The sequence below is a fragment of the Alexandromys fortis genome, unplaced genomic scaffold, assembly GCF_014885135.2.
Source record: "Alexandromys fortis isolate MF-2015 unplaced genomic scaffold, M_Fortis_MF-2015_v1.1 scaffold_39, whole genome shotgun sequence".
Lineage (NCBI taxonomy): Eukaryota > Metazoa > Chordata > Mammalia > Rodentia > Cricetidae > Alexandromys > Alexandromys fortis.
The window spans coordinates 12,017,530-12,040,728 of NW_026067918.1; the positions used below are offsets into that span (position 1 = coordinate 12,017,530).

A 23,199-nucleotide genomic window follows, 5' to 3' on the forward strand; every position below is an offset into this window, starting at 1 on the left:
TGAGATTTCTGACCAAGCTTGTACTTGAAGAAGGTAGAATGGGGCAAAAGCAAGCCCAGGGCCTCCTAAGGCTTCCTCTACACCCAGATTGGTTGCAGTAGTCAGTGTGGTTCACCCACTGACCACGTGGTACACAGAAGCCCTGTGCTCCCATTAGAATGAAGGACTTGAAAACATCCATGGGTTCCAGAAACCAGGGGGCTTCGAAACCCCAGACCTTACCCCTTTATCTGCAGGTCAACTTGGGATTCTGCCCACCCAAGTTTCCTCTAGAACTCCTGGGTCAGTCCACGCAGACGTGAGGACAGCAGTGCCCTGATGTGGTGACATCATGGGGAGTACGTGCCTGAGTTCCTCTCCAGGAGGCAGCAGTGGCATCCCACATCGCAGGGGCCCCTCCTCAGAAGGGCGTGTAGAGGGTGGGGCTGTTGGCACTGACTCCATTGTCCCCCCCTTCGTGTCTGAGTAGAGGCAGGCTGGCAGCTGCCCCAGGGACCGTCAGAGCTCATTGTGAAGAGGTCGGCACTGCGGAGTGAGCTTTGCCTCCAGGACCCCGTCAGGGGCGCACACCCAGGGGTCATGCGTCTCCCACTGCCACTTAGTCAGCTGGGCTTTCAGCATCTCCAGCACTTGCGAGAAGTCTGGGTCAGCGGCCAGGTTCTGTGTCTCTCGAGGGTCCCGGCTGACATCATAGAGTTCCCAGCGTTCCCGGTAGTAGTAATGGTGTAGATCCTTGTACCAGCCCGTGGGCTGGCCGGCTGTGGTTCGGTTCAAGAGGTCCTGGAAGGTCGGCGAGACATAGAAATCTTGGTCGATGGGAAATGGCATCTTGAAGCTGAGGTTGTGAATGAGGCGGAAGTTCTGGTGGTGTACCGAGCGCATGGGGTAGGACATGGTGACCTCGTGGTGGCTCTGGCTGCCGAAGACGGTGGCCCAAAGGGGCTCTGCCTCCAGCGCTGGCAGGAGGGATCGGCCTGTGAGCTGGATCGTCTTTGAGCCAAAGATGGCATAGCTGGGATATGGAATGGAGAACCAGTCCAGGATGGTGGGGGTGAGGTCTGCAAAGAAATAGCCCTTAGCAGGGTCCCTGAGGGACACAGAGCCCTTCGGAAGGGGTGAACCCGAGCCTCTCTGGAAATCCCATGGGCACCCTGTGTGATCAGATCACCAGCAGGGAGGAACAACACTGGACTGCACCTCTTGTCATTGGTCACCTCTGGCCTGTGGAGCCATTAATGGTGTAACCAGAGGATCCGGCTTGCTGAGAACTAGGGCCCTTGTAAAACCCTATGGGTCAGAACACTGGGTAGGGAGGGCTCAACTACTAATTCTGGGTGGGTCACAGGGTTCCCTCTCTCACGGTTTGGGGCCAAACAGAGAGGTAGGTGCAAGCTGGAGCAAGCCTATCTCATAACCCCTGAGAAGAACACAGGCTCTTTTAAGCAGTGGACTGGGCTAGGAAAGTTGCCAGGGGCGGCTTAACTCAGCCCCTCTATCTCCTACACCTGCAGGCTTGTTTGCTCATTCATAGCACGGGTTAGACAACCTTGAGAACCAGTCCCTCAGAGCTGAGTCATGAGAGGCTGTAGACCCTGAGAAAAGGGGAGATACCACGCTGGTTCTCCAGTGGATAACCCACCACCCACTAGTACCACTTGGGACCCCACCAGATACTCGGGGGTCATGGCATGACAGAAACAGGCCTCCCAGGTGACTTCTTCTCATGTAATAGAGGAGGCTGTCTCTTCCCTGCCCAGCTGGAGGAGCACTACCTAGGTCAGGGGAGCACTCAAGCATCTTACCCATGCCAGTCCCACTGCAGGCTGGCTTCACCTATCCCCTGCCATGAGGCAGACAGACAGACAGACAGACAGACAGCCATACCTAGAAGGCTCACATAGGCCTCGCTGACTTGGCCCCAACGTTGTGGGTGCTCTGGGGATGACAGCAACAGAGGTTCAGCTGTACCAGGCCAGTAAAGGTTGGTCCTGCCACTGGGGAACGGGATCCCATTGTCGGATGTGAAGATGATGAGGGTGTCATTCAGCACGCCCGCACTTCGCAGCTCCTGCAGCACCAGCCCCACCCCTGAGGAGGGGGAGGAAGGGGAAGGCTCAGGTACATGTGTGTGTTCATTCATTCCCGGGTTCTGTTACTTTCTGGCCCAGAAACACGCTTTTGTCCTTTCCACAAGCCCACCTCGGTCCAACACCACACAGCTCCTGAACTTGAGCAGGGTCACATGGATTCCACGGACCGCTCATCCCTTAGGACAGCTGTCACACTAGGCAGCTGCTACTGCCCCAAGCTGGCTTCTTGTTTTAGAATCTTGTGTCTGTCCTGTGGAGCCTGAAGACAGGACACCCAGGGCCCTTCTCACAGCGTCAGTAGGAACATGATCCCAGGACTAGTGCCTGCAGGGCTTGAATCCCCACCCTGGATGTCAGCAGAAGTCTGTCACTGTGACCAGATGTAAGTTAAGGATCGCAGGAGAAACATTATCTCCAAGTCCCCAGGTAGGCGCTTCTCAGTGAAGCCAGGAGCAGTGAGTCACTTCTGTAATCCCACACTAGAAAGGCAGAGGCAGGAAAACTGGGAATTCAGAGACAGCCTGGGCTACCTAACGAGTTCCAGGCTAACCCGAGCTATAGCAAGACCCTGTTTCAGAAGACAGCACCAGGGCAATGGCAAATCAGCTGAGCGATTGCCATGCACGAGCTGGGATCACATCGCGGATCTCAGAAACCCACATAATTGCCAGGTAAGTGAGAGCCTACCAGGAATTCCAGCCACGGAAGGTAGAAATGGGATCCCCAGAGCAAGCTGGCTCACAAGACCAGCCGGGTCAGCAAGCTCTAGGCTTGATTGGCAGATCCTGCCTCAGAAAGAAAACACACACACACACACACACACACACACACATATGGAAAATAAAGAAAAACTTGTCATTAAGAGATGGGGCTGGAGAGATGGCTCAGTGGTTAAGAGCACCGGCTGCCCTTCCAGAGGACCCGGGTTTGACTCCCGGCACCACACAGAAGCTCACAGCCGTCTGTAATTCCATCCCAGGGATCTGATGCCCTTTTTAGACCTCGGTGGCCACTGCATGCATGTGATGCAAATCACACACACAGTGAAATAAAAGTAAGTATTTAAAAAGAAGAAGAGCTACAGTCCAAAGGGGAAAAGACACACCACTAAGCAGGGACACACGGCTAAGCAGGTAGCGTGAAGCAGGAGCTGGAACCTGCAGCAGCCTGGCCACAAGCCAAGGGAAACTGAGGCCTCAGGCCTTCAACACCCACCCGGGCTCACACTGTGTTGCTTCTGGGACCCACTTGTGTTGAGCCCAGCCTGGCTGGGAGTTCCAGGGCTTGTGGTGGGAGAGACAGCCCGGGTCACTGGAACCCACCTTGGTCCATCCGGCCGATGGTGGTGTACTGGGCGGCTAGGTCTGCACGGGCTGCCGGTGTGTCTGGGACAAAGTAAGGCACCTGAGGCGGAAGGCAGGGGGAGGCGTCTGAGGCTGGATGGGGCATGGGGATATTTTTTACTGGGTGGAAGACAGGGTAGAGTGCCCTCCCCCTGACTCTGCCATGAATGGACTTGTCAAAACCAGTTTGATTCTATGGGCGCACACACACACACACACACACACACACACACACACACACACACACTACTTCATCTCGGGGATCCAAGGTTCTCTCTGGAGCCCACAGAGTCAAATCTCCTTCTACACATTGTGCCAGATCACGGGGGCAAGGGCTGGACGCTCTAAGGAGGGTGGGGCCCTGGATTTGGGGAGGACGGGTTCAGTGTCTTGGAAGCATAGCAAGGGCCCTTCCTACCTTCACATCCTGGGGGTCGTAGGTCTGCGGCATCCAGTCTGGAATGAGCCCCATGCCACTCTCCCCGTTGCCAAACTTCTCACAGAAGGTTCCGTACTGGGGCTGGGAGTGCCCGCAGCGGTGGGGATCATGGAAAGCCACATAAAGGAAGAAGGGCCTGGATGCGGGGAGCGGGTCAGTATGGGGGGGTCACGACCAGGGTCTTGTCCCTAAGAGGCTCAGTTCTTAGGAAGGCAAACTTCGGCTTGGCTTACTCCTACCGGCAGGTCACCCTGTCTCCTTCACTGCCTCAGTCTCGCCCCGCCCCTAGTCTGGGTATTTAGAATGTTTTCCTCGGCCCCTGCCACAGTCTGTCCACAGCTGTAGACCCTGGGATGAGAGCCTATGCCCACCATTGAGGGGTCTGGCTTCCCTCCCCAGAGGGTCCCAGGACAGAACCCTCCATACCTGTCATCTTGACTCTGCAGGAATTTCCGGACTAGCTGCTTAATTCTAGTGATGTTCCGCCCCACCTGCAGCACAGAGCTGTTCTCCTCGGTGAACGCAAAGTCAAAGGGGTACACCGTCTCCGGACCCACATGCTTCTTCCCAATGATGCCTGAGGGAGGACCAGAGAAGATGTCTGTCCAGAGGGCAGTCTGTCCCTTATCCTGCCCAAGCCCTGAAAGCGAGGCTGCTGTGGACTTTGGCCCGGTCCTAAGAGTGACTGAGAGCCCCGGACATCCCTCGCCAAGAAGCTAGGAACAGTCACCAGCGGCCTGGCACCTGCAACCTGTCCTCGGGCCCATCCTCACCTGCGTGCCCGCTGGCCTAGCAAAGCAGCAGGTCACACAGCTTGAGACTGACCAGCTCGGGCCGGGAGGGGTCAGAGAGGGACCACTCACCCTTACGGTGGTGCCCTGCCCACGCCTCACCTGTGCGCACTCCAGCCTGGCGGAGCAGCAGCGGCAAGCTCCGCACCTCGTCGAAGGAGTTGAAATGATGCACATCCTGGTGCAGCCCATACATGCCGTTCTGGTGCTACAGACAGATGCCAGACGCTGTGAGACCAGGCTCCACACCCACAGCCCAAAGGGAGCTCCACCCTGCTCTTCTCCCTCCTGTGACAGGGACACCAGCAGGGAGGAAAGGAGAAGGGGCACGCTGAGTCTGAGGCAAGCCTGGGCCTAGACCCTGTCTGGGAAAAGGCTGGGGTTGTGCGAAATGGCTCAGCTGGAAAAGTCTGATGACGACCTGAGCTCGGTCCCTAAGAACCACATAGTGGGAGGAGAGAACCCACTCCCACAAGCCGTCTCTGCTCTCTAGAGACTCGCTCACACAAGGTAAAATTTAAAATGCAATTCAAAACTTTAGACCAGAAAAACATACTGATACATGGTCTCTGTATGTACCCAACTGTCCTGGAACTCATTCTGTGGACCAGGCTGGGCATGGAGATCCTCCTGCCCCTGTCTCCCGGTGTGCTAGGATTAAAGGAGTTTAAAACAAAGACCTTGAGAAAGAAGTAAGTCCCGACGTGGGCTACAAGGAGCAGGGATGCTGAGCTCAGTGTTACAGCTAGTCACAAAGGTGGACAATGGTGAGGCCGCTCGCAGGAGGGCCCTAGAGTCTTCAGATGCAGGGACAGTGTGGAGCGGGGTCTGGCAGGAATGGGCAATCGTACGCAATGAGGATAGCTGGAGGAAATTCTAGAAACAGATGGTGGGGGTGGCTGCTGCCATGTGATTGGGTCTCACACCACTGACCATGCACCGAAAAACTGTCGAGACGGCAGATTTTATGTTTTATGTACTTTACCATAACAACAAAAAGAGGAAGTGCCTTAACATCGCACGGGAGGGCATGACCTACCGCAGATCTGAGCGTATAGCTGGGGAGGAGGTGTGCAGGCTCTGGGCTAAGCACTGTACCCACAAAGCCACGCTTGGACAACCCAGTGATCTGTGAGTGACATCTCACTGGGCACTCCACATCACAGACAAGGACACTAAGGCACAGAGAGGGATGATGTCTGCTTGTGGCCACAGAGCAGCAGAGCCACCTGAGCTGATGGGTAGTGGAGCAGAGCCCTGGTCTGCACCGGAGACCTCTGGGCTGTATCTGCTCATCCGGAAGCACAGGAAACTGAGCTGCACCTCGGGCAGCACCTCAGGGCAATGGGGCGGGGGAGGGGGTTCCCCTGGGCCCTAGAGTCACCTACCCACCCTCACTCACTCCATCCCGCTAGCTGCTCTCACCTGGGGCAGGCCAGTGAGGAGGCTGGCGCGGCTGGGGGAGCAGCTGCTGACAGAGGTGAAGGCATTGCGGAAGATGAGGCTGTGGTGGGCCAGGGCATCCAGGTGAGGGGTGGCGATGGCACTATTGTTGTAGGCTCCACTTTCAAAGCCTCCATCATCCGCTGAGGAGCACAGAGTAGAAGGTGTGTTGGCTGGGGCCAGGTGGGATAGTGTCGGGGGACCCAGGTAGTGCTGCAAAGGCTTGGCCTTGTGATTCTCGGGAGGGCAAGACGCTCCCAGAAAGCAGGGTACCCAAGGGAGACTGGTGCTAGGCCTGATGATACAGGAGCTTGTGAGCAAGCAGGGAACACACAGGCAGGCAGGATCCCTGACTGGATTGATGGAGGTGGGTCTTGTAATAATAAAGAAACTGCCTCGGCCCTCATAGGACAGAAAATTAGGTAGGCGGAGTAGACAGAAGAGAATTCTGGGAAAAAGAAGCTGAGTCGAGAAGTCGCCATGATTCTCCCGCTCCAGACAGACGCAGGTTAAGATCCTCCCTGGTAAGCCAGCTCGTGGGCTACACAGAATATTAGAAAATGGGTTAGAACAATATGTAAGAGCTAGCCAATAAGAAGCTGGAACTAGCCGGGCCAGGCAGTGTTTGAAAGAATACAGTTTCCGTGTAATTATTTCGGGGCATAAGCTAGCCATGCGGGCGGCCGGGTGCCGGGGAAGCAGCCCTGCCGCTCCTATTTCAACACTGGATGTGCTATCAGGGAGAGATGGTGCCGTGGCTTGCATGGAACCCAATTCTCAACACTCAGGTGGGGCTTAACAGATGGGCTAGTGGGGGAAGCACGACACCCCAACAAACTTGGTGTCCATGTAGGCCTGTTAGTAGGTTGTAGACAGACTGCTTGTTTGTTCCCGGCCTCCCAGACCCAAAATAATCACACAGAACCTGTATTAATTAAAACACTGCTTGGCCATTCATTTAGGCATATTGCTAGCTAGCTCTTATATCTTAAATTAACCCATCTCTATTAATCTGTACATCAAAACGAAATGGTGGCCTACTAACAAGTTTCCAGCTGGTGGCCTGTGTCTTTTTTCCTCCAGCGACTACATGGTGTCTCTTTGACTCCACCTACTCTCTCCTCCTCTATCTGCTTGGAATTCCCGGCTTGCCCCATTCTGCACAGCAACAGGCCCAAAGCAGCTTCGAGGGGAATCCCACATCAGGTGGTGGCCTGGTGTAATCACTGCAGGCTACTGAGCTACCCTGGGCTCTGCAGACACTTCACAAGGTGCCAGCCAGCCAGGAGAGCCATGCCCAGGACACAGCTGAGGGTGTGTGTGTGTGTGTGTGTGTGTGTGTGTGTGTATGTGCACCACACCTCTGCCTCTCACTGAGACACAGTCCTCTTCCCCAGGGGCTGTAGTCCTGCGGACTGTTTCTCCCCTCCACCCTACAGGAGGCACCTGAAGCCTAGAGAACTGACAAGTCGCACACACAGCCACCGCTGGGCAGTGGAAATGAGGACAGGTCACCCAGGTCCTATAGCTGTCCTCTGCGCTGCAGCAGAGGACATCAGGGGTACCCCAGAAGTAGCAGGTGGGAACCCCAGGACAACATGTCACCCACCAGTCTCAGGCAGCACAATCCTTGAACAGAGGTGGATGGCCAACCTCCAGTCCAGCTACCATCCTCCATCCCGAGGACCAACTGGACAAGAACCAATGACAACTGGGCAGGTGGGAGGATGGGAGGATGAGGGGGAGGACAGGCGGGAGGACAAACGTCATACAGTCGTGTTTAGTGTGCCTTCTGCTGCAGGACAGGAAGAATGCTGCATCTGCCCACAGAGGTCTCAGCACCCGCCTATGACCCTGATCTAGACTGAATTATGTCCTTCCAAAATTCATGCTGTTATTTTCTCTAACAATTAAATGAAGACATGAAGGTGGGGTCCAACTCAGCAGGGCTGTGACATTTCTCTGTCATACTAGGAAATGAGATGCCTGTCATCTACAAGCCAGGAAGGCCTCTGAGGAGCTGCCTCTCTGGTCCCAGTCTCTCCAGACTCTGGAACTGTTAGAAAATACATTTGTTTGTCAAAAACCTGACCTGTAGGTAGTTCTCTCTCTCTCTCTCTCTCTCTCTCTCTCTCTCTCTCTCTCTCTCTCTCGCTCTCTCTCTCTCTCTCGCTCTCTCTCTCGCTCTCTCTCCCCCTCTCCCTCTGTGTGTGTGTGTGTGTGTGTGTGTATGTTAATCTCAATTTTATGCTTTGTGGATATTTTGCCTGCATGTATACACATGTGCCCACAGACCAAAAGCGGTGTCAGATGCCCCACAGCTGGAGTTACAGGCAGTTGTGAGCCGCCATGTGGGTGCTGGATACTGAACTGAGTCCTCTGGAAGAGCAGCCAGCCCTCTTAACTGCTGAGCCAGCTCTCCAGTCCCGAGTCTGTAGGGTTTGTGTTGATATAGCTATCCAAGCTGAGATAGGACCGAATCTCGGCAGCTACACAGTCTGGGCTCCGGAATGCTCCGGGACCAATCCCTACCCGGTGTATGTGCAGCCTGAGCCGGCTTCATTAGTGCCCCGCTACTCCCCGCCCCCTGCCCCGTGGAGATGTGGCCCGTAGTGGTGCTGACACAGCACTGTTTATGTTACAATTACCCAAATGACCTGCCCAGACACCACAGAGTTTATCAGAAAGAGTGGGTCTGGCCCGGGGCCAGACCTCCGAAGGATTGGACTGTCACAAGCCAGGCACTGATCACTCAAACAGGAAGTCTCGTGAATGCTGGGGGAATTTGGGGTTCCTAAGAGGAGCTGAGGGAGTTTGTGTGGGCCGTGGAGGGCTGTACCTTTGAGCCAGCGGTGGAGAGCAGTTGGACTGGGACACCCTGCAACTCGGGTACCAGTCTCTCTTTTGGAACTTTCTCAGCGATCTGTGAACCCCCTAGCTCTGCTAGACCGCTCAGTCTAAGTAGCTGGGCTCCACGGGGTTTCCCTGGCTTCTCTGACTACAGATGACGGAGTGCTGGGCCAGACCGGGCAGGGCAGAAGCAGGAGGGCCAGCCGCACGTAGTGTCACTAGGAAGAATCCCGCATCATGGATGGCAGGGGGGCTGCAAGGGTACTGGCGGCGCACCAGAGTCACCACGGGCCACAAGAGGGGAGGAGCAGAGTGGCCGCTTCTGGAGGCAGCAGCAAGCGGCCGTGGACGGCCATTCAGGGGCGGCGACACTCACCAACCATCAGCAGCACATTGCGCGAGTGCACACTGCAGAGTCCCAGAAGCAAAAACACCAAGCAGCAGGACAGTCCCTCGGTGTGCATGGCGGCACCCGCCTGGGTGAGCGGTTCCGGTTCGGTCCCTCCCCACGGTCACGTGCACGCTCGGCCCCGCCCACGTCCTGCCTACTCTGTCCCTGAGATTCCTGCCAACTCAGCCACGGCCACTTTGGGAGACCCCAGAGCCTCAGCGTCCAGTGGGTGAGTCTGGATCCGTGGAGTGGACGGAGGGAGTGTGCAGCCGCGGGGGCTGGGATCGTCCGGAGCTGTGGACGCGCGGCCAGCGCTGGGTTCCCGGGTACGTCCTAGTCCGGGGACCCTCCCCCACCGCATCCCACAGGAATCTCGGCCGCCTTCAGCCTTGCTCCAGGTTCTCAGCCTTGCTCCAGGTTCTCAGGATGGCTTGTGTGATGGCTTGTGTTCCCCACTGGGACCCCAGGAGTCAGGGTCCCCACTGGACCCGTGCTAGCGCGGCGTGGGGGGTGGGGGGTGGGGAGGAGTGGACTTTGTCCAGAACAGCACTTCAAGGGCTGGGGAGCGTGGACCAGTGGTGGGGAACCAGCTATGGTTCTGGGACTCTGTGTGTGTGTGTGTGTGTGTGTGTGTGTGTGTGTGTGTGTGTGCCAGGATTTTAGCGGATGCTACACGCACCTAAAATTAATTCGGGAGCTCTGGTTGGTCTTTGGAAAGCCAACTAGAATTCCCAGGGCCCCTCTCTTGGGCTATGAATGCCACAGGTGGGTGCTGGGTAACTTCTAGGATGTGAGCCTCCTGCCACAGTTCTCCGGTGCCCTCCTCAGTGGTGGGTGGAGCCCTTCCTCTGTGGTGGCCTCAGCGGTGGTGCACACTTGAAATCTTGGCGCCCCTAGGGCCCCCGAGGCTGCCCACCCACACTCTGGTCAGCCAGAGGAGGCCTGAGCCTGCAGGACCTGCTTCTGTCTGGGCTGGTACCATCAGGATCTTTGGAGAGAGGATAAAATAAAGGAACGGATAGAGGGAGAGAGGGAGGGAGGGAGGGAGGGAGGAAGGAAGGGAGCCTAAAATTTAGTCTGGCTAAATTTTACCTAGTTTGCCAGGTTTTGTTGGTTGGTGTTGCCAATGGAAATACACCCAGACTTGGTGATTGTGGGGTTCAAGGGATGAGGAGCCTTCCTGAGTCCTTGGTCCAGGCTCATGTGCACAGGTCGCTGGCTTCCTTTTCCAGATCATCATGGTTTGGTGAACTTAGCCACCTGACTCAGCCTCCCTCTCACAAAAGACAGATTCTCTCTTCCTGAGGTCCATGAAGGGGGTTACTACAGGACATTGACACCTCCCAAACCCACCACCTGATCACTGCTCTGTGTCACCCATGCCCAGCCCCACTCTAGGGAATCTGTCCTCCGTGAAAGGTCTGCCCCAGCCTGGACATGGCGCCAGACACCTGCTGCTGCTCTCGTGGGGCCCTGAAGAGGAGGCTTCCCATTCTGGCCTGGCTGCCTGTCTACTCTCTGCAGTGGCTGAAGATGGACTTTATCGCTGGACTCTCAGTGGGACTCACGGTCATCCCCCAGGCTCTGGCCTACGCAGAAGTGGCTGGACTCCCGCCCCAGGTGACATAGCTGACCCTTCTGCCATCTGTCCCTCCGCATCCTGACCCTTCCTTGTCCCTCAGTGTCTGTCCACAGGCAGAAACACCAACAGGGAGTCAGACACTCTCATGGGTCCAACCCTGGTGGCCTCTTAACTGTTGTTAATGTGTCTAATCTCTTAACTGTTAAGACCTAACATGTGACTGCCTTACGGTGCCAAGCTGGTCCTAGATTTTCCAGCTGGGGCCAGCATCGTGTCTTAATACTTAGGGCTGGAGAGATGGACTCAGCAGTTAAGAACTTTTGCAGCTCCTGCAGAGGGCCTGGGTTCAGTTCCCAGCATCCATGTGGTGAAGCTCCTAAAAAACCACTTGTAACTCTAGTTACAGGGGAGCCAACGCTGACCTCAGAGGTCACCTACACTCACAGGGAACGCATCCATAATTGCAGGCAGAATCATCATGAACATAAAGTTAAAAAACAAAGCTGGGCGGTGGTGGTGCACACCTTTGACCCCAGCGTAGAGGAGGCAGAGGCAAGTGGATCTCTCTGAGTTCGAGGCCAGCCTGGTTTACAGAGCGAGTTCCAGGACAACCAGGACTACACAGAGAAACCCTGCCTTGACAACCCAAAATAAATAAATAAATAAATAAGAATCTATAGAAAAACAAACAATTCTCAGACTCACAGATATAAGCACACAGCCCTGAGCTTCGAACAGACAACCCCCAGTCCCCCACCTTTAGTAGTTAATGGGAAAAGGGGGTGCATCCTCTGGGGCATGTTGGGGTGCCCAAGTACAGAGTTGAAAACAGAGACGTGGGTGTATGGGGACCAGCCTGGACCTCCTGGTGCTCACTGCTGCCTTTCCCCAACAGTATGGCCTCTACTCGGCCTTCATGGGCTGCTTCGTGTATTTGTTCCTGGGCACCTCCCGGGACGTGACTCTGGGCCCCACGGCTATCATGTCCCTCCTGGTATCCTTCTACACGTTCCACGAGCCCGCCTATGCCGTGCTGCTTGCCTTCCTATCTGGGTGTATCCAGCTGGCCATGGGCTTCCTGCATTTAGGTAAGACAGCTTTCCTGTGGTACCAAGTCCTACGGTGCCTTTCTTTGCATCGCTTGTATACAGGGAGGGTCAGCCTCCAACTGTAGGGGCCAGAATAGAGCCCTTGTAGAAGTGTTGGGGACCCACATCCTAGACCTGTCCTGCCTTCAAAATGTCTAGAATATGTGTGTGGAGGACAAAAAGGCTCTGTGCACGCAGGTGAACACTGGAGAAGCCAGCAAAGCCAAACGTAGCTCACCTCCTCAGTGGAGTGAGGCTCTGCCCACGTCTTTCAGAATGTCTGTCCTTACTTTCCCCAGGCCCCCTTGAGTATTGCTTTTAGAGCATAAAACCCATTCTTTTTTTTCTTTTCTTTTCTTTTCTTTTTTTTTTTTCTGGTTTTGGTTTTGGTATTTCAAGACAGGGTTTCTCTGTGTAGTCCTGACTGTCCTGGAACTCACTCTGCAAACCCGGCTGGTCTTGAACCCAGAGATCCACCTGCCTCTGCCTTCTGAGTGCTGGGATTAAAGGCTTGTGCACTGCCACACCTGACAGATAAATCCCATTCTCATGAGTGATGTCAGCCATACTTTACAACAGCCTACGCGACTTCTATGTTATCTTAGGGCCGGGTCAATCCTGACACCCACAGGCAATGTGTTTGCCTCAGTCAAGCTCCCTAGACTCTAAACCATGGGCACCATCTCTACGCCAACAGTACCCATTCCTGTGAAGGAAGCCAGATGTACTTTGCAAAGAATCTCAATGTAAACATATTTTATATTATTGTGCACTTGGACTGAGTTCATTGTTATCCTAATATTTTTTTCCCAAAATTGTGCTATGCTTAAATATGGCTAGAGTAGAATGATGTTGGCCAGACTCTAGAAGCTCTGATCTAGGGCTGGTTACAATACAACAGGCTGAGCCGGGTTCATTCAAGCCTGAAGGGAAATCGCCACAGATATGAGGCTGGGAAGATGTCTCACAGTAAGCACATGTCCTCCTCTTGCAGAAGACCTGGGTTCAATTCCCAGTAGCCACCTGGGCAACTCAGAACCATAACTATAGTTTCAGGGTGTCTGGCATCCTCTCTTGACCTCTCTTCACATGGGCACACACATGGTGCACATAAATTCACACAGACACACATTTTTTAAAAAATCTTTAGGCCGGGCGGTGGTGGCGCACGCCTTTAATCCCAGCACTCGGGAGGCAGAGGCAGGCGGATCTCTGTGAGTTCGAGACCAGCCTGGTCTACAAGAGCTAGTTCCAGGACAGGCTCCAAAACCACAGAGAAACCCTGTCTCAAAAAAAATAAAATAAAAAATCGTTAGAAAAACGGTCTAGAGCAGCATGCAGGCCCATCATCCCTTAGCTGTAGAGTCAACCCCCAGACCCCCTGTGCCATTTCTCCCTGCCCACGCATACCCCTTCTCTGAAGCTGAGTGGATTAAATGTCCAGTCCTCTCTCTTGGCCACAGGGTTCCTACTGGACTTTATCTCCTGCCCTGTCATTAACGGCTTCACTTCTGCTGCTGCCATCACCATTGGCTTTGGACAGATCAAGGTAGGCCCAGCGTCCACCTGGACTCTGCCCCTGCGGCTGCTGTTGCCATGCCTGAGGGTACAACCAAGGCCAGTCCTGCCTGTCACCTGCGGGGCCTGTAGCTGTCTGTTCCCCAGGGAACGAGAAGCACATGGTGCTCTCAGGGGTCTCCTCTTTGGGCAGGTGATAAATGATGATCAGGTTTCACAGTGGGTAGTTTGGGGCTGGCTGCTGTACCCCTGGCTTTATGGCATCTGTGCCCGGGTGCCTGATGGGCCCCCCAGAGTGCTTCTGTCCTGTCCTTACTTGTTTGGGAGACTTCTGGTTGCTAGCCAACTGCCAGGGTCCCACAGCCACCTCCCGGACCTGACCTCAAGGCACAGCTTTGCTGGGGTGGTCCCTCCGTTTTCCTTTACCATTTTTTGAGTTTGCCAGACTTTTTTTTTTTTTTTTTTTTTTTTTTTACTAAAACTCCTGTTCTTCGGTCACCCAACGGCAGAATTTACTCTGTCCACTGCCGGCCCCCAGGGATGGGACTGGTGTTCAGTGTCAAGTGGGCAGCCAAGTGCATGAAGAGAGGAACTGACCTCTGTCCTGTGCTGAGCAACTTGGGCCCCTCGTTGCTTACCCAGAGCCACACCCCAGTCTTGTGACCCTGTGTCACCACTCACAGCTCCACAAGGCACGCTTCCCAAGGACAGGGGCTGCTCCACCTCTCTGGTGCGGGCCTGGAAATCCAGGGTGGGGATGTGGGTAAGTGTGGGGGGGTGGCCGACCTTTGCTTTTTCTTCATTTATTTTTTCTTTTTTTCTTCTTTTTTTTTTTCCCCCACTCTGACTGCTAGGCACGAGGTCACACTTTCATGCATCTAACTCCCCACACACCAGACCCCAGATGACAGGCTTGTCACTGTGTCCACTTTAAAGCCAGCAAGCAACTTAGCAAACTGTGGGGAAGCACGGTGAGGAGGGGTATGCACACTTGTCAGGGCGTGCCAGGGTCTTTTCTGTGAGGAAAACAACATAATTCAGTTTTAGCGATAAACATGCACTAAATTTTATTTTTCCCTTCCCTTGTGAGAATGCAATGGCCCCTTTGTGGTCATAATGCCAGCAGTGGGATCCTTCTCTGCACTCTGTTTTTCCCTGCTGGCTGCCTACCAGATTTTTAAAGCATGACCTGCTGCCTAGCGGTGGTGGCACACGCCTTGAATGACCTGCAGCTTTCTGACGTGCCTGGGCCGTGAGTCACCCAGGATACACCTGTGCTTACTTACCCAGAATACATCTCTGATTACTTATCCAGAGTTCCCACACCTCAGTGTCTGTAGCAAGTATCAGGCTGTCACAGCCAAGCCAGAGAGTAGGGTCCCTTTTCCTGAAGGCTGTCAGCACCCAGCTCCCTCGGAGCCCTGCCTGTCTGTGTGTCGTTTTGTGGCAGGTGTGGTTTTCCTTCTGGTTGGTGGGGGTGGTGCTAGGAGTGATGGACAGCTTTGAGCCAGTGTCTGCAGATGCTTAGAGGCAGCCGGGACTCCTGACCACACAGCCGTAGAACTTGGGTCCCAAGCTGGCATTTTGTCTTTACTAAGATAACTCCCCTGGGCAGTGGTGGTGTGTACCTTTAATCCCAGCACTCAGGAGGCAGAGGCAAGAGGATTTCTGTGAATTCGAGGCCAGCCTGGTCTACAGAGCGAGTTCCAGGACAGGCTCCAAAGCTACACAGAGAAACCCTGTCTCAAACAACCAAAAAAAAAAAAAAAAAAAAAAAGGCAACTCAGGGCCTCAGGCCCTTAAGTGATCAGCAGTTGGTCTCCTGGGAGCCATGAGGCAGCACGGCCCAGGGATTGGGGTCCAGCATGGGATTTCAGGGGCTTCTGATGGGGAAAGTGTGAGCAGCTGGCCTCTGGTGGGCGACTGTCTGATGACTCCTCTGTCTGAACAGAACCTGCTGGGACTGAAGAACATCCCCCGGCAGTTCTTCCTCCAGGTCTACCACACCTTCCTCCACATGGGAGAGACCAGGTACCTGTTGACTTTTGTCCTTCTTGACCTCGTCCACACCCCCACCTCAACCCCACCCGGGTGGCATTTGTTCTGTCTCACAGGGGCCCTTGAGAGCAGTGCTGTCCCAAGTCAGACCTGCAGACACCGAGGCCAGGTCAGACCCGCAGTCAGCAGCATTTTAGCAAGACCTGGGCTGCGTGGACAGCGTCCCTAGCGCCTCCTTCGTCAGCGTCTCGCTCCCAGAGTTCTTAGGGAGGCAGAGAACACAGACCTAGCACCGACAGCTGTTGCAAATGCAGAGCCAGGCCAGCGGGCCATGGAGAGCTGGGGCACCCACAGTGGGGCCTATCCTTCAGGGAGAGCAGCCCGGCGGGAACCAGCCTGCCCCTTACACCAGAAATTTCTTGGGGAGCCACCCAAGCCGAGGGCAGTCAGCTGCTGCTCCCTAGGGCCTGAAGCCAGCAGCACGGTGCTTGCTTCCCATCTGCCCTAGTGGAGGCAGGACAGTGAGATTGGCCAGTCCCAGCCCAGTACAGTGTTAGTAACAGATTTCCCTGGCCATGCAATCCCAAGCCCTCCAAACCTCTTGGGAACATGTGACTGAAAACCAGTCCAGTAATCCAGTTGCCCTGAGGACGATGGGCCTCTCACATCCGAGCCCTCGGAGGAGTGTACACATCAGAGGCCAGAGAAGTTCTGAAATAGAATAGAGATGTAGGTTGTTCAGGAGAAGGTGGAAAGGGCAGAGGGAGACTTGCAGTAACAGCTACCACTGAGAGCTGTACTCTCGACTGTGGTCCTGGCATTTGGAATGCGAAGGCAGGAGGATTGCAAACCAAGGACTGCTTCAGCTGTACAGAGAGACCCTATCTCAATAGAAGGAGAGGATAGCCACAGCATCCCGTGCGCCCTTGCTGCTGAGTCGGGTGCTGACCGACCCTCTGTCCACAGGGTGGGCGACGCCTTCCTGGGGCTGGCTTGCATGGTGCTGCTTCTGGTGCTGAAGCTGATGCGGGCACGCATGCCTCCTCCCCATCCTGAGACCCCCCTTGGCGTGAAGTTCAGCCGTGGACTGGTGTGGACTGTCACAACAGGTGAGGGGACCTGTTGGCCGAGGAGCCAGCTCCACAGAGGTCGTGCTGGGGGCATAGGTGCTTTCGACCCACAGCCGAACTGAGGACACACGGCCACAGATAGTTTCAGACTTAGATGGCTTTGTCCCGCCGGGGACATTAGCGATCATTATGGCTGTCATGAAATGTTGTTGTTTGTTTGCTTTGTTTGTTAGAGACAGGGTTTCTCTGTACCCCTGCTGTCCTGGAACTCACTCTGTAGACCAGCCTGGCCTCGAACTCACAGGGATCTGCCTGCCTCTGCCTCCCTAGTGCTGGGATTAAAAGCGGGCACCACCACTGCCTGGCTAAATTTAAATAGTTTTGAGTCAGTAAGGTGTACCTTCTGTTCACAATGAATTGAATAAAAAAATCAATAGCAGCCAGGTGTCATGATTTATGCTTTTAATCCCAACTTGGGAATCAAAGGTAGGTGGGTTTCTGTGAGTTCGAGTCCAGCCTGGTCTAGAGAGCAAGTTCTAGGACAGTCAGGACTGTTACACAGAGAAACCCTGTCTCAAACAAACAAACAAACAAGCCACTTATACACACAAAGTAATAAATAAATCATCAGAAGCAACGAAGACTGTGTCTCACCAATCTCCCCACTTCTGTCCCAGCTCGCAATGCCTTGGTGGTCTCCTTTGCGGCCCTGATTGCTTACTCCTTCGAGGTGACAGGACGTCACCCTTTCGTTCTGACTGGAAAGATAGAGGAGGGGCTCCCTCCTCTGCAGGCCCCACCCTTCTCAGTGACCACAGACAATAAGACCATCTCCTTCTCAGAGATGGTGCAGGTGAGCATGAATAAGGCTGAGACGGCCCCTGCCTGGGCTGGGTCCTCAAGATGGGTGTCTCAGGAAAGTGGAAAGGAGCCAGATAGGACACACATCTTTCTACCTCAAACTCCTTCCTCCTGTGGACACCGGGAAAGGATGCCTTTGCTGGGTTCTTGGTACCTCTCTTTTCACGATGAGGTGGTGTTTCCTCTCTGGTACAAATTCACGCTCCTGCGCTTGGGCAGTGTTTGCCTCCGATAGTTACCAAGAAGGACCATCCGCCTCAGCAGGTCCCTGCTTGGAAAGACCCTCCCTGAGCACAGGACAACAATTCTCTCTCCCTCTCTCCTCCCAGGACATGGGGGCTGGACTGGCTGTGGTACCTCTGGTGGGTCTCCTGGAGAGCATCGCCGTGGCCAAATCGTTTGGTGAGATGCCCACTGCCTATAACTCCCCCAACACACATACACACACGAGCTCACTCCAGGCTCCTGCTTCCTGGTGTGTTTGCCTATTCTAATTTTTAAAATTAGAATTTTAATACAAGTAATACGTGCTCATGTTTTCAATAATGTGGAGTGGGGGGGTAGGGATTAATGGACATCTGTAACCTAAAATCCAGAAGGCTTCACAGACCGAAAGGGAGCCAGCATGGTCCAGGCGCTCTCAGAACGCAGTCTGTGCAAGTCTGCCACACTCCTAGCTCCCGGGGTCCCGGCGAAGGACACTCAGTGCGCTGTCAGAGGGCTCTGTGGGTGAGGAACGCCATCGGGATATGATGTTAGCATGCTGGCAGCCTGCCCTGTGGACGCACGAGTTCCGCTATGGAGGAGCGCTTGCTGGTTTCTGGGGTGCGGATGCTCCTACCAGGCTGGAGCTGAGCACGATATTTGATGAGCTGGGATGAAATGTGTGTTAGGTACCGATTTGTTCCCCAGCGCAGCCTCTCACAGTGGGCAATGGACACCTCACTGATCACAGTGACATGGGAGCCAGGAAGCAGCAAGCTGTGTTATCATTGTTTTTAATGTAATTTGTTGGATTGCAAGATTTTTAAAGATTAATTTAATTTATCACACACATATGAATTCAGATGCCTGCAAAGGCCAGAAAGTGTCCAATCCCCTGGAACTGGAGTTGCAGGTGTTGGTGAACCACCTGATGAGGGTGGGAGGAGCTGAACTCAGGTTTCCTGAGAGAGGAATAAGCTTTCTCAACCCTGGGTCATCATTCCAGCCCCAAAATGTGTTTATTTATTTATTTGTTTTTGAGACCAAGCCAAACTATGTATCCTTGACTGGCCTGAAACACCCTGCTAGACCAGAACTCCTGAGTGCTGGGATTAAAGTGAGCCACCACATCCAGCTGAAATGTTTTAATTTAATCAGTAGGAAAGGCTGGACTTTAAACTTCAACTTTAGTACTTGGCTCACAAAATTCTTAAATTTTTTTTTTTTTTTTTTTTTTTTTTTTTTTTTTTTTTTTTTGGTTTTTCAGACAGGGTTTCTCTGTAGCTTTGGAGCCTGTCCTGGGACTACCTCTTGTAACCCGGCTGGCCTCTGCCTGCCTCTGCCTCCCAAGTGCTGGGATTAAAGGCGTGCGCCACCACCGCCCGGCTTAAAATTTTGACCCCTTGTTCCCCCACTCTGGCCATTCTAAGGTGGGGCTCTTAAATCCTTCACTTGCCCCTTCAGTCAGCACGGTTTTTTGTTGTTGTTTGTTTGTTTTGTTTTTTCGAGACGCAGTTTCTCTCTAGCTCTGGTGCCTTGCTGGTGCCAGGCTGGCCTTGAACTCACAGAGACCCACTAGCCTCTGCCTCCCAAGTGCTGGGATTAAAGGCCTCACTCAAGTCAGCAGTTCTTCCAGCTCTGCATCATCAGTGCCCTGTGTTCTAATCCATCACCACGGCAGGTCCTCTTCGCTATGGGGACAGGGTGATTCTGAAGACAAAACCCAGGGCTTGGGGTGGGGTTCAGTGCTGCAGCATTTGCCTGACATGTGCAGTCCGGGTTCTACCACCAGCAACACACACAGTCACCAGCAGACATGATGCATGCTTTCAGAACTCCATACATCATGTTTCCTGCCTGATCCTGGTTGTGCCTGGAACAAATTCCTTCCCCAGCACTCCAGCACTTTGTCCCTTACCCCAGCCAGACCCTAGTCTAAGCATACTGGTCTACCCCAGCACTCACAGGCAGACTTTGTGAGGTCAAGGCCAGCCTGGTATTTATAGGGAGTTACAGGCCCGCTAGGGTCACGCAGTAATATCCTGTCTCAACCCCCCCTTCAAATTTTAATTTATTTGTACATATGAATGCCTATATGTATGTATGCACACCACATGTATGCTGTGCCTGCAGAGGCCAGGAGAGGGCACTGCACCCCTTGAACTAGAGTTAGAGACAGTTGTGAGCCACCATGTGGTACTGGTAACCCGGTCTTCTGCGAGAGCAGCAAGTGCTCGTGACCACGGAGCCATGGCTCAGCGCCTGCTTTTGGATTTTAAGCATCCCTTAGTTTAGATCAAGCATGTTCAGTTTGTGTGTGCTTTATGTGTGAACTTACCATGCAACTTGGGACCACATGTGACTTGTTCTTGTGCACCACTGACAGCGTGTGTGTTGTCCTTTCTCTTCAGCGGCTCAGAACAACTACCGCATCGATGCCAACCAGGAGCTGCTGGCCATCGGTAAGACCCGCCTGGTCCCAGTGACTGTGTGTCTGTCTGATTACACCAGGCGTGATGTTTGTGGGGGAAGAGGCCTTTGACATCTCGGCTTGGACCTAACCTCAGGCGTCCAGTCTGTTTCATGCAGCCCCTCCCCTATGGTCCGTTCCTCTGCTGGCCAAGAGCCTGCTGAGCCTGCCCAAAATCTAGAGCCTTGCCCTGTGCCAGGGAGGGAGCTGGAGGGTGCAACCAGATGGACTCACAGGCGAGTCTCCTGAACATTGGTAATGGGGCTCAGGAGTGTGCCCTTCCTCCAGGTAATATGGGTCAGTGAGGACTCTCAGGTGGGTCTCTGGAGTCTGTGTCAGGCTTAGTTGCACTTTCTTTTGTCCCTACAATCTAATGTGTGTACTGATTGTACTGATGTGTTTTGAAACAATGCTAAAATTCTTTTTTTTTTTTTGGTTTTTCGAGAGAGGGTTTCTCTGTGGCTTTGGAGCCTGTCCTGGAACTAGCTCTGAAGACCAGGCTGGTCTCGAACTCACAGAGATCCGCCTGCCTCTGCCTCCCGAGTGCTGGGATTAAAGGCATGCGCCACCATCGCCCGGCCTAAAATTCTTTTTGTTTAAAGATTTTATTTTTGTGTGTTGGGAATGTGTGTGTGTGCACGTGTGTGCATGTGTGTACAGTATAGGTCAGAAGAAGGCTTTGGTTTCCCTGGAACTGGAGTTACAAACATTTGTGAGCCACCGTGCAGGGGCTAGAAATAAAAGCCGGGTCCTCTGGGAGAGCAACAGGTGTTCTTAACAACTGGGCCATTGCTTCAGCCCCACACTGAGAATATTGAATTTGATAATGGAACTGTTTTTAATGTTTTAATGTGTTGTGGGACCTGGGCTTTCCTGCCTGGTCCTTTCACCCTTGTGGATGCCCATCCATTGAGGTGGGATCACCTGCCTTAAGCAGAAGGAATCCACAGGCACCCATGCACGTCCCAGCAAGTCACCTGGCTGTGGTTTCTCAGGTGTATTCCTACCTCTTCAAACACTGTGTGTCCAGAGTCTGTGGGGGGGAGGAGGGGGAGAGAGAGAGAGAGAGAGAGAGAGAGAGAGAGAAAGAGAGAGAGAGAGAGAGGAGAGAGCACTGTCCTACCATGTATGAAGCACTGTGTGTGTGTGTGTGTGTGTGTGTGTGTGTGTGTGTGTGTAAGAGAGAGAGAGAGAGAGAGAGAGCGCGCACTGTCTTACCATGTATGAAGTACTGAACTTGCCAGGCGATGGTGGCACACACCTTTAATCCCAGCACTCGGGAGGCAGAGGCAGGTGGATCTCTGTGAGTTCGAGACCAGTCTGGTCTACAGAGCTAGTTCCAGGACAGGCTCCACAGCCACAGAGAAACCCTGTCTCGAAAAAACAAAAAATAAATAAATAAATGAGGCGCTGAGCTTGATCCCGGCATTGCAAGGGGTAAAAGTAGCACCTCAACCCCCACTACCAACACATAGTAAATAAGTAAACAAGTCAGTAAGAGCAGAGGACTGTCCTAATGGCAGTGGAGTCCCCAGGGTGCCTTTTGGTTTAGCCTTTACCGGATCCCTCGGTTCTGATAAGCCGCTCATGAAAAGGTGGCTGAGCAGTTACTGTATAACGTTGCATCTTGAGCAGGCCTTGAACCTGCAGTTTCCGGGATAGGTCATTGTAAAGATTCCTGGATGGGATGGATGTTGGGTATCCAGAGTGTGGTAAGTGTGGGCCAAGATCTTAGATCCTGGGTCCAGCAAAGTATGGTCCTGGATTCCTGTGGTCTGGAGTGTGACCTGGGGAAGGCACCTTGCCAGCCTTGGCCTTCGGTCCCTCGACTTGTCATTCACAGCAGCTGTGTCTCAGGTGCTCGGGTGGATGTCTTACTGATACCGTCTCTAAGGTGTCACCAGGCCTCACGTGGCGAGGCCTGAGCCAGATCTGCTTTGAACCTAGAACAGATAGGTCATGGTGGCCCACACTGTGGCCTCGGCCCTCAGGAAGCAGAGACAAGGGCTCACAGGCTCAGGGTCATTCTCAACTACATATGCACAGCCTGGTCTACATGAGACCAGGGTCTGGAGAGGTGGCTCAGTGGGTAAGAGTAACAGGTGCTCTTCCAGAGCATCCGGGTTCAATTCCCAGCAACCACATGGTGGCTCCCAGCTGTCACTAACTCCACTTCCAGGGGCTCAGGAAACTTAGCAGAGCCATACATGCAGGCAAAGAAAAAAAAAAAGAAAGAGAAAATCAGTGCACAAGGCTGGGCGGTGGTGACGCACACCTTTAATCCCAGCACTTGGGAGGCAGAGGCAGGCGAATCTTTGTGAGTTCGAGGCCAGCCTGGTCTACAAAGTGAGTTCTAGGAAAGGCTCCAAGCTACAGAGAAACCCTGTCTGGAAAAACAAAAACCCAGAATTAGAGATGGGAGTAATAAACTAGACTGCGGCGAGGTGAGTGTGATAAAGATCGGATTCCTTCCCTGGAACAGTGTGGGTGCGGTGTCCCAAGTGCTTCCCTCGTCTTTCCCTCTTTCCCCCGTGTGGGTCTGCATTTGACCCCTAACCTCCACCTGCTGCTATTCCTCCTGTCTGATGTTCCTGCCCCTCTTGGTAAACGTCTGCTCTCTCCCCAGGCCTCACCAACGTGCTGGGCTCCCTCGTCTCCTCTTACCCCGTCACTGGCAGCTTTGGGCGGTGAGTGGCCACGTTCTTTCTTCCCTGTTCATTTAAGGTTGGCAGGGTCCAAAGACCTCTTGTCCCCCCCCCCTGCCACACCCTCAACCGTCTTGGACTGTTCTCTCCTCATTACTCCAGGCATTCTAAAGACCTCTGGGAAGCTGTGGCCATGTCCACAGCAAGGGGGGTTACACCTGCCCTTCAGGACAGCTCCTGGCACCCCAGCCCTGCATTTAGTGGTAGAAGTCCCTGACCCATCCAAGTCCTCCAGGCATGCTGCTGTCTGAGTTAAATTCTGAAAGAAAGCGGGAAGAGAGCCTGGCATAGTGGCGCACACCTTTAGTCCCAGCACTTGGGAGGCAGAAGTAGGTGGATCTCTATAAGTGAGGTCA

General features: G+C 53.8%; 2 protein-coding genes across 3 annotated transcripts in view; one reads left to right on the plus strand and one right to left on the minus strand.

Annotated features, from left to right (window-relative positions):
- Nucleotides 1–9,479, minus strand: Sgsh (N-sulfoglucosamine sulfohydrolase). Its single transcript, XM_050140206.1, has 8 exons — nucleotides 9,333–9,479; nucleotides 6,089–6,249; nucleotides 4,766–4,871; nucleotides 4,299–4,449; nucleotides 3,852–4,008; nucleotides 3,413–3,494; nucleotides 1,885–2,088; nucleotides 1–1,058 (listed from the first exon to the last, which is right to left on the minus strand). The coding sequence occupies exons 1-8, from the start codon at nucleotides 9,418–9,420 to the stop codon at nucleotides 499–501; spliced, it is 1,509 nt and encodes a 502-aa protein (XP_049996163.1). The 5' UTR covers nucleotides 9,421–9,479; the 3' UTR covers nucleotides 1–498.
- The window catches only part of Slc26a11 (solute carrier family 26 member 11), a 20,035-nt gene continuing 6,272 nt past the window's right edge, over nucleotides 9,437–23,199 (plus strand). The window contains exons 1-10 of one of the 2 annotated variants that reach the window (XM_050140204.1): nucleotides 9,437–9,576; nucleotides 10,735–10,967; nucleotides 11,825–12,017; nucleotides 13,481–13,566; nucleotides 15,487–15,566; nucleotides 16,500–16,642; nucleotides 17,281–17,456; nucleotides 17,794–17,866; nucleotides 20,080–20,130; nucleotides 22,765–22,825. In XM_050140204.1, the coding sequence (XP_049996161.1) occupies nucleotides 10,785–10,967; nucleotides 11,825–12,017; nucleotides 13,481–13,566; nucleotides 15,487–15,566; nucleotides 16,500–16,642; nucleotides 17,281–17,456; nucleotides 17,794–17,866; nucleotides 20,080–20,130; nucleotides 22,765–22,825 (1,046 nt within the window). In that variant the 5' untranslated portion in view covers nucleotides 9,437–9,576; nucleotides 10,735–10,784. Of the gene's footprint in view, nucleotides 9,674–10,734; nucleotides 10,968–11,824; nucleotides 12,018–13,480; nucleotides 13,567–15,486; nucleotides 15,567–16,499; nucleotides 16,643–17,280; nucleotides 17,457–17,793; nucleotides 17,867–20,079; nucleotides 20,131–22,764; nucleotides 22,826–23,199 lie in introns of both variants that reach the window. The other variant, XM_050140205.1, reaches the window with a different exon arrangement.